Source organism: Diceros bicornis, chromosome 35 (assembly GCF_020826845.1).
Source record: "Diceros bicornis minor isolate mBicDic1 chromosome 35, mDicBic1.mat.cur, whole genome shotgun sequence".
Lineage (NCBI taxonomy): Eukaryota > Metazoa > Chordata > Mammalia > Perissodactyla > Rhinocerotidae > Diceros > Diceros bicornis.
Genome location: NC_080774.1, coordinates 20,102,666 through 20,118,947, shown reverse-complemented (window position 1 = coordinate 20,118,947; position 16,282 = coordinate 20,102,666). Strand labels below are relative to the sequence as shown.

At 47.1% G+C, this 16,282-nt stretch overlaps 1 protein-coding gene across 1 annotated transcript in view; it reads right to left on the bottom strand.

The window, feature by feature from the left end:
• The window catches only part of MYO18B (myosin XVIIIB), a 230,162-nt gene that overhangs the window by 99,339 nt on the left and 114,541 nt on the right, over nt 1-16,282 (bottom strand). The window contains exons 27-30 of the mRNA XM_058532289.1: nt 13,050-13,174; nt 7,682-7,836; nt 3,844-3,967; nt 2,812-3,012 (exon numbers count right to left, since the gene is read on the bottom strand). Coding sequence (XP_058388272.1) covers nt 2,812-3,012; nt 3,844-3,967; nt 7,682-7,836; nt 13,050-13,174 — 605 coding nt within the window. The remainder of the gene's footprint in view (nt 1-2,811; nt 3,013-3,843; nt 3,968-7,681; nt 7,837-13,049; nt 13,175-16,282) is intronic.

Sequence of the window (16,282 nt, the reverse complement as noted above, 5' to 3'; positions counted from 1 at the left end):
AAGGTGGATGCCAGAGCCCCTATCACAGTTCCCAGCGTAAAGTGGGCTCACTTTAAATGTCAACTTCCTTCCTCGCCTCCTTGAAAATGACAGAGGTTATGGGAAGATAATCCAGAATGAGGAGCTTGAGCAAGTAAATATAATATTTCTCTTTCAGTTTTTCCCAGCCTCTTGGACACCCCTGACATCTACAATGCCGTTTATGTCAAGCTTATATGAGTTAACACAAAATTCCCCGGAAAAAGTGCTGTATTGTAATCAGTTGACATCTCCTGGATGCCTACAAGGGCACACTGAACGCAGTATGAGGTTACGGGGGAAGCTAGAGATGGATGAAAGTGTTGAGTCAGCCTCGCCTCCCGTGTAAGTTGAGGGCGGGAAATTAGAAAGCTGCATTAACTTTTGAGTCCCTGAGGTCACACTAGTACATTTCTGCTTCCGAGCACCGAGTGGTCCCCTGGTGGTATATTAAAGGTTTAACACAATTTTCCGAAGTGCTCGCTTTATTCTTGACTCTGGGATGCTAGGTGATGCCGCACCATCCTCCGTGTCCCTTAACGACCTACACAGATATTCCCCTTACTGCATGAGCCTTCACAGATTCAGAGCTGGGGCTGGGGGCAAGCTAGGGGATTGACAAGGCTCCGATTTCATTGTACAGATGAGAAGACTCAAGTCTAGAGAAAAGAGGAGGCTTGTCTCAGGTCATACAGACAATGAGCTGCCTCGAGGACCCCGTCTGGATGGGACCATATGACAGCTGCTTAAACGCCACATGACTTTCCTGCCTCCAGGCCTTTGCATGGGCTGTTCCTCCTGCCTGGAATTCTCGGTCAGCCAACTCATTCAGCTTTCAGCTTCAGTAAATGGCACTTCCTCCGGGAAGCCTTCCCTGGCTGTTTCCCCAACCTTGCTCCCAAGACCAGATCTGCAAGTTAAACTTTCCCATAACACTCAGCATCAGCATGAGTGTCTGCATAGGGCAGAGACCATGTCTGTCTTGTTTACAGCTGCATCCTTAGCATCTACATGGTACCAGATACAAAGCAGATGCTTCGTAAATACAGGTTGACTGAGTGAGGAAAGGAACTCTATTTTCTGAACTGCTCCAGACTATCTGTCCACGCCCGCCACACCCACGTCTCCATACTCAGCAGGCTTCGTGCCAACAGACTGGGGGTAAGTGAGAAGCAACGGCTGGTACTCCAGCCCTACCCTCTACATCCCTCACCCCCACCCCCACCCCCACCTGCCACTTCATCAGAGCTGCCCCGAGTTCCCCACTTTACATGCTCACACTGCACGGTCAGATCTTCTTGCAAAGGGGGTCCCAACCTTAAAACCACTTCAAGATAATTGCCCCTATAAAATCCCACATAGAAATTTCTTTGGAGCTAAGCATCAGGAAAAGCCTTGTTTCCCCTTGAAAAATTGGTTTGTTTTTATCTTGGGGACAATAAAAAGTGTGTATGTAACTCACATTTCCTTTTTCTCTCTGGCCACCAGGAATTTTAGACCTAAAACTATAAAGTGTGCAGATCACATGTTCTGCGTATCTGCATATTAATTCACCATCCCTGTTCCTCCTTAGCCTCTATTTTAATTTGTGTTTTTTGGGTTCAGATTGTTTTATTTATAATTTTTCTGTTTTATTATGCATACATCTTATAAGCTGCCTTGAATTCTTCGTGAGACAAGGTGAGCATACAAACAAACAAGCGGATGAATACTCCTCTGGCGCGTCATGGAGGGTGCTGGCACTGCAGTATTTGATGTTCCTGCCTATTCCCCTTAGTTCTTTTGTGTTTCCCACAGACTAGTGCTCCAATCTTCCTTGACGCTGCGCACACAGTAGGTGTTCAAGGCGCTGTGGAGTCAGGCGGCTCAGGCTCCAACCCCATCCCTGCTACCTTCCCACGCCTCTGAGCCCCACAGCTTCCACACCTGCAAAGCGGGGATCACACTCATGTCTCACCACATCGGTTCTTGTGCAGAGTCATGAGATAAGTGGGGAGAGCTTAGGGCTGAGTCTGGTACACAGTTGGTGCTCAATAAATTTCAGATATTGGGTCAACGGTTATTTATTGAGCAACGACTAGGTACCTGGCCAAGTAAGCTCAACAAAAACCCCTGCCTTCTTTTTTTTTTTTTTTTTTTGTGAGGGAGATCAGCCCTGAGCTAACATTCATGCCAATCCTCCTCTTTTTGCTGAGGAAGACCGGCTCTGAGCTAACATCTATTGCCAATCCTCCTCCTTTTTTCTCCCCAAAGCCCCAGTAGATAGTTGTATGTCATAGCTGCACATCCTTCTAGTTGCTGTATGTGGGATGCGGCCTCAGCATGGCCGGAGAAACGGTGCGTCGGTGCGCGACCGGGATCCGAACCCTGGCCACCAGTAGCGGAGCGCGCGCACTTAACTGCTAAGCCACGGGGCTGGCCCCACCCCTGCCTTCTTGAAACTTATATCCTAATGGAGGAGAGAAGCATTGAGCATATTTTTAAAAATATGATGGCAGGTACTATGTAGGAGAACAAACTAGCTCTGGAGACGGAAAGTGAATGTGGCATGCATAGGGGTGGGGCCATTTTCAAGAGTGTGATCAGGGCAGGCTTCTCTGAGGTGACATCAATGCTTGCAGGATGGTAGGAGTGGGCTGGATCATGAAGGATCAGACCTAGGGGTTTGGAGGTTCTCTGGGGCAGTAGAGAGCCAGAGAAGGATGAGGAGCAGCTGAGCGAGGGGCCCATGTAGTATTTTAATAACACCCCTCCGCACTGGAGTCAGCATCGCCCCCGGACAGGCCTTCCCACCTGCTCCAGCCGCTTGATGGTGTTCTCCTGCTGGTTCTGGATTTTCTGCTGCTCGAGGGCGCTGGATTCCAGCTTCCAGAGCCGCTCCTTCAAGCCAGCGACGCAACTGTCCCCCAGAGCAGGGGCCGCCAGCAGCTCCCGCTTGTGGGCCTGCAGCATCTCCACCTCCCGCTTCAGCTGCAAAGCTTCCTGCTCCTTTTGCTACAGAGACAAAAGGGACAGAGATCCAGAGTCACACGACCATGTGCCCCTTCCCCGGGGGTCTCTCTGCCACCTGCTGGAACGGCGCTCTCCACCTTTCGCTGCATGCCCTCTCTCCCCCGGCCTCGCAGCCCCTCACAGCACCCCCTGTGGGACCCCAAGGGCTGCTCTCTGGGACAGCTCACACGGGCAGGGTGGGGACCTTTGTGGGAAAGCAAGGAGTTAGAGCTCAAAGTGCATAAAGGAAGCGCGTGCCCTACTTGTTAGCTGTGCGCCTCCCAAGGCTGGGATTGAGACGTTGGAGCAGAGAGGCAGAGTGTTCAGAATTGACTCTTCCGGGTTAGAAAGTCAGCCCCAGCGTCAAAGAACTTTGGGTTAGATCATGAAGGAGCTGCATGCCAGAATAAGAGGTTTGGAGGTTCTCCTGGGGGTAATAGGGAGCCACAGGATAGTAAGGAGTGAGGTGCCCAGGTCATATTTTAATAAACTCCCTCTGCATTGGAGCCTGCATGGAACAGGACACTGCCCCTGGCTGGGGCTACAGCTAACTCATTCTTTGCCAAGCCTCTCACACCTCCCAGGTGGGCACCTTAGAACTCATGCAGGCGACCAGAGCAATTTCACTACATCACACTCGGGAGGTCTGATGATCAGTCTGCTGCCCACAATTTGTCTTATTAAGGCATGCTGAGATCCTTGACTCCGGTTGGCTGGCAGACCAGGACACCCACACGGAGTTCTCTCTTGTCACCACTTCCAGCAGGTGCACGGTGGGGTTTCCTGAGACCCAGCAACAGGAGAGGAGAGGGCTCCATGCCTCCCGTCCCTTACCTGCAACTGTTGCTGAAGCTGGCCTAGTTCCCACCGGACACTGGTGTTCTCCTGGGTCACTTTCTCTCGGAGGCCCTTCTCAAAGACCGACTCCCCCAGGGCCTGGGCCAGCTGCACGTCAAACCTGTCCAAGCAGAACACATGTCATGACGCTGTGCTGGGGACAGGGGAGGAGACGGGCTGGAGAGAGGCAGTTCGCCAAGAACCACTCGAGAGAGAAGGAAGTGATGGAAGGTTTGCTTGATGCTTTTATACAAGATAGCAGATGTAGGTAGGAATCTGGAATACCAGAGAGCAACTTGTAGGGTTTATGTAAAGCTTCCACAAAAATCCTGGATACTTATTTAAAATGTGATAAAAATATATAGATAAAAATTAAAATAGCATAAAACGATATACAAATAGAAAATAAGAATAAAACACATAAAGGTATACGGGAAAAGCTACTCTATCTGGTTTGCCACTATAAGCAAAGAACCTTTTAGTCTACTAGGCCCAGGTTTGGCATCTAATATTCATTGATTGGTGCATTAATGAATGCATATATTTGGACAAACAAGGGATAGTCTACACTTCATATTTTACATTATATTGTCTGGCTTATGCACTCGTAAAAGCCATATTAGAGCACGATAATTATTGATAAAATGCTGTATATTTATACATTCAGTCTTGTCTTCATTTGTTTCCCCAGCAGAAAACATAAAGACTAGACAGTCCTACTGGGGGCCATCTCTAGAATTAGGAAACACCTCGTCTGGGGCCCACCTGCCCCTCCATGGCAGTGGCTACTGGGTGAGAATTGCTTCCTGGACTTTTCAGTATGCCATGCAATTGCCTCAGCCTCTATGCAGATCACAGATGAGGAAACCAATGGAGGAAGCTCTGCCAAGTCTCAGTAAGATGCCACATTGGTCATTTGCCCTCGCCCACTGCTCCAGGGAACTTGGTGTGGCCAGATGGCAGAACTGGGCCCGCAGTTTTGGCCTTGGTGAGAAGAAGGTCTCGCTTGTTACAAGATTATCCGAAGTCCCTTAAGACTAGATGGTCATTCAAAGCCTCAGACTCCTGAGAAAGCCAATTACGGGTCACATGATGGAGCCCTACTGTTGGAACCCCCAGGAGCTTTCTGATTGGCTGTTGGTGACATCATTCAAGAGGCACTATTGGCTGCCTCTGAATGGAAACATTGTGATGATCATAATGATCCAGCAGTCCCAAAGGGCCAGGCTCTGGGCTGGGGTCCATATAGTCCTTGTAACAATTCAGCAAGAAACATGTTATTACATCCATTTACAGAAGAGGAAACTGATGTTCAGAGAGATGGAGTGATTCAGCCCCAAATTCCAAAATGGTGGAAGTGGGCTTGAGCTCAGCTTCTCTGCTGTCTTAGAGCCCATCTACCTGTTCATGCCCTGGGCCAGGAAGGGGAAGCCAGTGGGGGCCAGACAGTGACGGATGTTTCAAAGGAGTCCTTGACTTAACAGGCCACCTGATGCCAAACAATGGCTCGCATAGATCCTAACTTCTGGAACACACCAATTGACCAACTGCCTGAGGCCAGACGGATTCGCACACACCCTTCACCCCACTAAGAGTCCAGCCTCCCGTGAGTGTGGGGGTCAGTGCGCCCAGCACAGGGCTTACCCCAAGGAAGCAGGCTGGGAGTTCCACCAGCCCTCAGAACTGAGCTCTGTGACCTACGGGGTAACCATGGCAACAGGAAGCCAATGCCAAATGGAGCCATTCTGGGCCATTCTGAACTTAAAAGCCAAAGCGGAGGCAAGGAACTTGACCAGCAGGAAAACATCCCTCCATCCTGGGCCCAGCAAAGCAAGGAGGCGGCTATACCTACAATCTGATTAAACTTAGAGAGAAATGAGAAAGTATTGCTAACTTCTAGATCTCTCCCTCACTACAGTCATTCTGCCTGAACTTCCACCACTAGACTGAGACTTTGACTGCCCTCATAGGCTCCCTGCTAAAATGCTAGTCCACCTGGAAAGATAATGGCTGCTACTTGCAATTAGCATCAAAACATAAGTTAACTACTTCTGTCAGGAGATGGTGGCAGAGTGGAGGGCACCACAAGACAGGTAAGTCTTGAGAGGAGGAAATGTAAGTCTGAAGAAATGGGGACTTTCCCAGGGGGCATCACAGGGAGGTTCTGGAATACCTGGAATAAAGGATTCTGCCCAAGGGTGTTACAGAAAGACCCGAAAGATGGAATTTTCTGGCTGCGTAAACTCCATGGGCAGGACCGCTCCCCAACAGAGAGCTGAAACCCTCCATACAGCCTCTCAGAACAGGAGTGGAACCCATGAATGAGCACCACGATCATCACAGCTGCCAGAAACCACGGGGATGATGGAGTCCCCGCCTCTTGATTGACAGATGGGGTCTGTGGAGCCATTCTCCAACATCAGGCAACCTGCTTAAGTCCAAGGACTCCTCTGAAACATCAGTCAGTCTCTGGCCCAGAGAGATGGTGTCATTTGACAAGGTCACCCAGGAAATGACCACGGTAGGACTGAGCCATTTTCCCCACTGCAGGGACAAGGTTCAGCCAGAGCACCCATGGGAAGGTGGAAAAGGAAACAGAGTCAGATACCAATAAAAAGAGAATAAACCTCTCTCATTTTGAGGGGCATGCTAACAACCCCTAAGAGATCTTTTTCTTCTGATGAAGAAACCAGCTCAGGAAAGCTCAATGATAAATGAGAGAAACAGTATTTAATGTAGATCAAGTTAAAAATCTATGCCCCTCTCATGGAAATAAAATTCAGCTGACTATCTCTTGGAAAAGAGGTGTCCTCAGCAAAACCATGTCCTGGCACACAAAGGAACGTTTTTCTGTATTTTTATCCTGGACCTTCTAAAAGAGGCTGTGTTTCATCCATTTGCCTCCTGTAAGGTCTCTGTTAGGGCTTGTCTGGCTCAAAACAGGACCTCTACACACCTTATCCCTCATCAAGCGAGCTGAAGAACTTCAAAAGCAGCCAGGATATCCAGGAATAAAAGCATCCCAGGGCTGAGGGTTTGCATAAGGAAGCCCGTGAGTGGGGACCTGGGTTCCAATCTAGGCTCCACCATTGGCGAGCCGTGACAGCATCCTAATGGGAAAGCCAAGACGGGAACCATCGTGCAGATTCAAGACCGGCATCTTGTTGGTGCACGAGGTCCAGTCCCTGCCAGAATTGCTAACGTGATCTGAGAGTCCAAACCCTAATGACAAGGGCAGTAACTCCATTTTTTGGGCTCTTTCTCATTCTCTTTCCCCATTTTCAACAATCGGCATAGGAACCAGAATTTAGTCCGTTTGGATATACCAACCGTATCATTTAGTCCTCACGACAAGGAGGTGTTCTCATCCCCCACCTAGGGATAAGACTCTGAGGCTGGGAAGGGTTGAGTGACTTGTCCAAGGTCACACAGCTAGAAAGAGACACAGATGGGACTTGCATGGGGGGTGGAGGGGTGACATCAGCAATTGCGCTAACCACCATGCAGGCTGGCGAAGACAGACTCTTTGCTTGATAAATGGGGAGGTTGAGGCCCAGAGGGGCCAAGAAAGTTCCTCAAGGTCACGCGAGCAACTGGTGGCAGAGCTGAGACTGGGTAACAGGAAAGAATCACTTCTTGCTGGATTCTTGGAAGAACCTTACAGGAATAAGGTGTGAGAGGAGGGAGGATTTAGGGCAGAATTAGGGAGTTAAACCCCATGGATGAGGAGCCCTGACAGAAGTGAGGGGGCTTAGGAAGAGAACTCGGAGACCCCAGAAGGCCGCAGCCCCCGCCGACCACCCTGGCCCAGCGGATGGTGTGGAACGCGACTCACTTCTTCTGCTTCTTCTCCAGCTCGTGGTTCCGGCTTTGCTGGTTCTCCAGCAGGAGGCGTGTGTCCTCCAGGTCACAGGTCAGATGGCGGCACTTCCTCTTCAGCTGGTGAGCCATCTTCTTGGCCCCCTCGTAAGCACTCTGCAGCTCCCCAAGCTGTGGGAGTAACAGAATGAAGCACCCCGCTCTGCTGGCACCGAACAGGCTGTCTACTTGTTATTTCACGCAGTGCCATTTCCAAGGTGAACGTCTCTCCTGGAGCCGGAGAGACTCTGTCTTGACTGCTTTCTACCTGTGTCTCCTTAAGGAAGCTACTTCTCTGAGCCTCAGTTTGCTCAGGGGTATAATGGGAGTAATTCCTTCAATCTCTTGGGGTTGTTTCCCATTTTCCTCGATAATCCTCCTGCCACCACGCCCACAGATGCTTTGCATGCCCTGCCTCAACTTGACAGCCCCTTGAGTTTGTTATTGTTAGTGACACTGAGTCGATTCTGCCTCCTAGTGCCCCTGTGGACAGCAGAGCAGAGCCCTGCCCAGTCTTTATGCACCATCCTCTCACCTCCTGGCGCTCTATCAGACCATGCTCCACTGCTATTCATAGAGTTTTCGTGGCCCACTTTTTCAGAAGTGGGTGGCCAGGTCTTTCTTCCTAGTCTGTCTTAGTCTGGAAGCTCTGCTGAAACCTGTCCACCATGGGTGACCCTGCTGGGGTTTGAAATACCGATGCATAGCTTTCAGCATCACAGCAACACGCAGCCACCACAGTATGACAACCGTCAGACAGGTGGTGTGGTTCCCTGACCGGAAAATGAACCCCGGCTACGGCGGTGAGAGCGCCAAATCTTAACCACTAGACCACCAGGGCTGGCTGCCCCTTGAGTATTGTATAATTAATATCCCTATCAGCTGGCATAATCTGCGGAGCTATGTGAGGATTAGCCACGAAGCAGCCAAAATGGCACACCTGGAAAATCTGCCCAGGAAACCCGAGAGACGGGCTGCAAGGTGAGAGCAATAGATGGCACTTTGGATGGGCTGAATTACCCAGAAATGCACACGGCCGTAAGCAAACAGAAAATCCCAGGCTCTCGCATCTTCCTCTAGGAAACACCCTCCCAAATGTCCTAGTTTAGATCTGGGAGCGAGAGCAACTCAGCACACTCGCTTTGAAGAAATGGCCTCATTAAAGAATTGCTTTAAATAAGCAAAACACTGAGTTAATGAAGCCTGTAATTCTAAATTCAGTATTTGAAGGCAAATGAGATGTTTTCTTATATTCTGCTGCTCAGAAAAGGTTGCAGTTTTATTACTTTTTAATGTAGCATGAATATCCCCCCTTCCTTGGGGAAACTGACCCGACTTTATAATGTGTTATTAAAGAACTGGGCTGTTTCCCTGCACTTGTCATTCTGTGTGTAGTAATCTACAGCCCAGGATGTCTCCTGGGGATCACAGTATAATGTCTGTCTTGGAAGCGACCACTAAAACCATCACCACTGTGGAGGATACCGAGCTTCGCTTCCGTTGTTTATAAAATCCCACGTGATCCCACCCTGGCCCACCTCTGCAAGGTGATCACATGATACTTTTCTCTCACCACGGGCAGATATATATAATAGTAGGACAGGCAAATATGACCTCAACTCTCATGGTGCGCACCTCTAACGGGGGAGACCAAGAAGTAAGTGGAGAATTACAATACAACACGATGAGGCTTATATTTGGGGAAATAATTCAGGGGCACCCAATCCAATCTCTGTCAGGGAAGACTTTCTGGAGGGAAGGACATTTAAGCTGAGCTCTTAAGGATAGTTGGAGATGTCTAGGTAAAGAAGAGAAAGAAAGAGTGTTCTGGGAAGAAGAAACAGCATATGCAAAGGCCCAGAGGTGAGAAAGAATAAGGCATTTTTGGAAGGAGTCAAAAAACAATGCAACGAAACAGAACAGAGAACCAGAAATAGCCCCACAGAAATATAGTCAATTGCTCTTTCCCAAAGGGGCAAATACAATTCAACGGAGCAAAGACAGTCTTTTCAACAAATGGTGTTGGAATAATTGGACATCCACATGCAAAATAAAGAATGAATCACACCTACGCCCTTCACAAAAACTAACTCAAGATGGATCACAGACCTAAATGTAAAATGAAAAACCTTAAATCTCCTAGATGATAACATAGAAGAAAACCTAGATGACCTTGGGTTTGGCAATGACTTTTTTAGATATGACACTAAAGGTCTGACCCGTGAAAGAAAGAATTTATAAGCTAGGCTTTATTAAAATTAAAAATTTATGCTCTGCAAAAGACACTATCAAGAGAATGAAAAGACAAGCCACAGAATGGGAGAAAATATTTGCAAAAGACACATCTAATAAAGGACTGTTATCCAAAATATACAAAGAACTCTTAAAGCTCAATAATAAGAAAACAAACAACTCAATTGAAAAATGGGCGAGGGGCCAGCCTGGTGGGGTAGTGGTTAAGTTCGTGTACTCTGATTTGGCAACCCGGGGTTCACCAGTTTGGATCCTGGGCGTGGACCTACACACCGCTTCTCCGGCCATGCTGAGGCCGCGTCCCACATACAGCAACTAGAAGGATGTGCAACTATGACATACAACTATCTACTGGGGCTTTGGGGAGAAAAAAAAAAGAAAAAAAGAGGAAGATTGTCACAGATGTTAGCTCAGGGCCAATCTTCCTCAAAAAAAATAAAAAAGAATGCGCCAAAGACCTTAACAGACACCTCACCAAAGAAGATAGACAGATTCAAACAAGCATACGAAAAGATGCTCCACATCATGTGTCATCAGGGAAATGAAGTTAAAAGTACAACTACAATGAGACACCACTACACACCTATTAGAAGGGCTAAAATTCGGAACACTAACACCAAATGCTGGTGAGGACACGGAGCAACAGGAACGCTCATTCATTGCTGGTTGGAATGAAAAATGGTACAGCCACTTTGGGAGACAGTTTGGCCATTTCTTACAAAACTAAACTTACTCTTACCATCTGATCCGGCAAGCATGCTCCTTGGTATTTACCCAAAGGAGCTGAAAACTTATGTCCACACAAAAACCTGCACACTGGTGTTTATTGCAGCTTTATTCACAATTGCCAAAATGTGGAAGCAACCAAGATGCCCTTCAGTAGGAGAATGGATAAACAAACTGTGGTGCATCCAAACAATAGAATATTATTCAGCACTAAAAAGAAATGAGCTATCAAGCCATGAAAAGATGTGGAAGAACCTTAAATGCATATTACTAAGTGAAAGAAGTCAGTCCAAAAAGGCTCCATACTGTATGATCCCAACTATATGACATTCGGGAAAAGGCAAACTATAGAGACAGTAAAAAGATCAGTGGTTGCCAGGGGTTGGGAGGAGGGATGAATTCGTTGAGCACGAAGGATTTTTAGGGCAGTGAAACTACTCTATAAAACTATAATGGTGGATACACATCATTATACATTTGTCCAAACCCATAGAATGGACAACACCAAGAGTGAACCCTAACATCAACTATGGACTTTGGATGATAATGACACATCAATGTAGGTTCATTGATTGTAACAAATGTCCCACTCTGGTGGAGGATGTTGATAATGGGGGAGACTATGCATGTGTGGGGGCAAGGGGTATACGAGAACTCTCTGTACCTTCCTCTCAATTTTGCTGTGAGCTTTAAACAACTGAATGTGTTTGCACTCAATGGTGTATGGAGCTGGCTTATATCGACTTATGAGAGCTGATTCTGCACATCTCTTCCCAGTTCCACATTCAGAGACGTCACAATGGCAGCTTCAAATTAGCCATGGTGGGAGTATTTAGACCACGGAAATTGGCAATTGGCAAATGCTACACATCAGGGTGTTTTTTTTTGTTTTTGGAGAACCAGTTTACCAGCACACCACTAGTCAAAGTGGAGACCGATTAGAATGTAGACTAGATTAGAGGTGGCTGGAGACCAAGCAAAATAGGCAAAAAGGCCAAACTATCAACACATTCACCTAGAAAAACAAGATAAGATTATATTTGTAATATCCATCTGTACTTTCAAGAAAGAAAGGGAAATTTCAGGATGTCATAAATGCAGAGGACACAAAACAAGAGTAATACGGGCAGATGCTGGCACTGTGGCAGCCAGGGTAAGGGAGAAGAGGAGAAGCTGAAAGTTCTAGAATACTCCTAAGGATAGAGGCTGTGTTACAATGCCCAGACAGAGACAGGAGACAAGGCCTTGGTCCCATGGAAGGTGAAGAGTTGGAATGAAGACACTCTCGTTAAGTCAGGATCCTCATAGAGCTTCAATTCAGTGAGAGGGGGCAAGAAAATCTCCCCCCACTGGCCTAGAAGGTGGTAAGAAAGCTTACTGCCACTCTGGCCCTGGGTGGAGAGAAAGTATTCCCATAAGAAATCAAAACCCCAGGTTTGTGCCTCATGTGGGCTTAGAGCCCAAATTGACAGTTTGCACATGTTGCAAAAATCTGAAACAGAGAATTGAGCATAATCTCAGGGGCTGCTGCAGAAGACAGTACAGAAGTGCTTCTTCTAGAAGAACACATCCACAACCCTATAAACACAGGACTTCCATTAAAATCAGTAAAAAGTTTTTAAATTTAAAAATAAGATTAACTCACAGTAAAAAATGGCTAAATACACACAAAAAAATTCACCATGAGAGTCAGAAGAAAAAACAAGGAACATTCCACAATGCAGACTACCTGGGGCCACTGCGGTGAGAGGTAGAGGGACCTGCTGAAGATGAGCTCACAGTCAAAATTTACAAAACACACAAGGAAACAATCCACCATGAGAGTCAGCATAACTTGTGATAACACAACAATCTGAAAGAGAATCTGAAAGAACCCTTGGCTGCAGTGTGGCAAGTGGTTGAGGGAAGAGGCTGGAGGCAAGGAGACCAGTTGGGAGGCTGTTGCCCTGGTCTAGATGAGACACGGGGGTGGAAGGTTAGAATAGAGCCATTGGGAATGGGTAAAATTTGACTATATTAAGAGCATATCACAATCATTTTATAGATGAGAAATCTGAGGCCCAGAAGGTAAAGTGATTTCCACAAGGGCAGAAATGGAACTGGAACTCAGGTATCCTGAGCGAACGTTCATGTTCTTTATACCACAGGGTATCCTTCCCCGGTGTGGAAGACCCACGTGTAGAGAAAGTCTTTCCCACATCCCACAGCGACCAGCATTTGTCATATCGGTGGAGGTGGGAAAACATGAAATCATTGGTGCCCTCTTTCTTCCTCCCCAGGTCCGGCCAACATCTTGATCATCCGTAGCAGAGGTGAGGACCTGCCCACTCTGACGCTTTTGTGACCCAGACTCTAATACCTCTTACCTTCTGCTCCAACTCTTTCCTGGATGTCAGCTCTGAGTCCAACCTCTCTTCAGACTGCTGCAGACGCTTTCTGAGGAACTCGTTCTCCATCTGAGCACAGTCAAAGCGCATTTGCCACTCGTCTGCTGTGTCACAAAGTCAGGGAGGGCAAGATGAAAGGCTAGGTGAGTGACGGTGGTTCTCCTCCACTTTCTTAGCTCTTTGTACACAATTTCACAGCATTAAGAGAGTTCCTGAGCCTCGACCTTGGACTTCAGTTTAGGAAATCCTGCTTTAAGTCCAAGCTTAAAAAAAACTTCCTCCAGGCAACCTGTCCCGACCATCCCCAGTTGTCTGGTTATTGTTCACTTTTCTAAGTTTGGTTGCTCTATACTGTTCAATTTCTCAGTACAAGTGTACATATATTTTTATTTCTCCAAGAATATTCCATAATCCTTGCGGGCAAGAGAGATCTTTTAGTCTTTTGGGGATCCTCAACAACCTCTAGAAGAGTTCCCTGTGCACAGGTGATTCCCCATACATGTTTGTACAAGTTCACCAATTGGAATCATCCTACTGGCCAACCACACTGGATGACATGGAGTACATAATCAGTGACTGTTGGTTGAATTAATTAACAAATAAATCAATGAGCAATAATTAAAAGGTCTACTGAACCTGCATAGCAACAGAGACATTAATCAAAAGATATCTCTATGAGTTAACATAACAATTCCTTGATTTGATAAAAATCTACAAAAATCATTTGCTGGTGTGATGAAAACTGGCTGAATAGAGTGGGCTGGACTAGGTTATGACGTCTTATCTTTAGACTCTGAGTAATAGAGTGATGTCCCTTAAGGTAATGGAGCTGTGGAAAACATTCCACCAGTGGAGAGATTAAGATAGAGACCATCCATTTCATTCATTCATCCACCTAACCATCCATCCATCCATCCATCCATCCATTCATCCATCCCATCCACCCATCCACCCATCCATCCATCCACATGTCCATCCATCCATTAAATATTCTTCCATCTACGCTCCACCTATCCAAGCACTCACTGAGCACACTACTCCATATCAGGCACAAGAAATAATGGAATAAATAAGAAACCATTCTATTTTCCAGGAGAATTTGGTGAGGGAAACAAACATGTTAAAAGACAGCTGCAACCTAGCATGATCAGGGCTCTCATAAGGGAAGCCTATGGAAATCCAGAAGAGGATTCAAAGTCATAAGGGCAGAAATATTTTTTTGTTAATCATTGTGCCCCCAGGACTTACTACAATGCCCACCGTAGCATAAATGCTCCATAAGTTTCATTGGAATAGTGAATGGATGGGTGAGTATATGGATGGAAGGATGGATGGAAGGATGGATGGACGGAAGGACGGATGGATGGGTGGATGGGTGGATGGATGGATGGATGGATGGGTGGATGGATGGGTGGATGGATGGATGGATGGATGGAAGGATGGAAGGATGGATGGATGGATGGATGGGTGGATGGGTGGATGGGTGGATGGATGGATGGGTGGATGGGTGGATGGATGGATGGATGGAAGGATGGAAGGATGGAAGGATGGATGGATGGATGGATGGATGGATGGATGGATGGGTGGATGGGTGGATGGGTGGGTGGGTGGGTGGATGGATGGATGGTAGGACTGAGTCTTGGAGGAGGTGACCCCAATAAGGATTGCCACATAACTAACCCAAACAGAAGGATGATATAATTGTAAGGAGTTAGAGCTTGTTCAGGTTTCCACCAAGGTAAATAATATTATGATGGGAAAAAAATCCCGCCTCCCCTACCAGGAAAAAAATCTCAAGTAGCAAACAGCGTGGCCTGGAAAAGGAAGACGTAGCAGAAAGCTTTTCTGCGGCTGCCCATGTACTTAGTGCTATGATGTGCTACAGAGCAAGCGGATGGGCCACACGAGCAGATGAGGAAACTGTTCTCCATTCTTCAAGGCCAATTTCCACCTCCATCCTCCCTCCCCACGGTGCCATTCTCAGTCAGTACGTACAACTCAGCCCTTCATTATCCAGTCACATTTTCCTGAGTTTATCTGACCTCCCCATTTATATTGCAAGTTTCTTGACAGCAGAGCCCAACTAAAATTCTTCTGTAACTCCTCACAGTGTCCAGCTCAGTGCTGGATACATACCACAAAATGTGCTCTTTAAATAGTTAACCCTGCATAGAGGAAAAACATATATATTTTTAATAATTTATACTCCAGCTTGATCCATAGAGGAGGGTGTGGGGGCACTGCAGCAGTGTGATTAAAGTGTTTCATTGCTTCTTTCAGCTTTCCTATATCTTAGAAATTTTCTATAATGAGTATGTATTACTTTCATAATGAAAAGAAAAATATTTGTAGATTGGCTTCCTGAAATAAGCATCCAGTGCTGAGAGCCTATATAGCATTGTGACTAATGTGCTCATGAGCTAAGCACATCGCCCCCCCCTCATTCAACTCCCCCATCTTTCCAAAGGAAAACAAACGAGGGTGTACCACTGAAACATAAACCACAGTCAGGATGGAATTGGGGTTGATGTTCTTCTGGGGAAATTGTGCTCCCCCACCCCTGATGTTCTGTGCAAACACATTTCCCTGTCCCTGCCTATACCTCCCTTGTTAGGTCTTGTGTGAAATCTCAAACTCCTCTGTCTTAACCTCCCTGGTAAATGCCTACTCTGGGGGTAGCCAGGATGAGAGGAGAGCAGAGTGGCGTAGAACACGCCCCGCCTCTTCTCCACCGCCTCCTGCCCTCTGCTCCTCGGAGTGTCTCTGACAGTTCCAGGGCAGAAATCCTCTGGGGGCACCAGAGGAATGATGTCAACATTTTATATAAGCTGACGGACACCCTGGGCATCCTTCTCACCTGACTCATTTAGACCAGAGAGAGAAGTTGACAAAGATGTCACCATGCCCATCCAACCATGGGATGTGAGTCCCCAGGCGACTGTGTAAGACGGACACCACCAGAAATTCCTGGCTCTGCTGAGCACATCTATCACTGGGCAATCCAGGGGTCCCCTCGCTTCCTCCTCATTCATCCAATAACTGCTGAGTGCCCGACACCACTTCTAAATGGGGACAGTAGTAGCTCCTGCTCCGTGGGTGGTTATGAGCATGGATTACAATCCCATTACTAGTAGTGTTAGTAATAATGATAAAGCAGCTAACAGCTCTTCGGCACTTGGTGCCATGTAAGTAGCTAAACTCTTCTATTAATC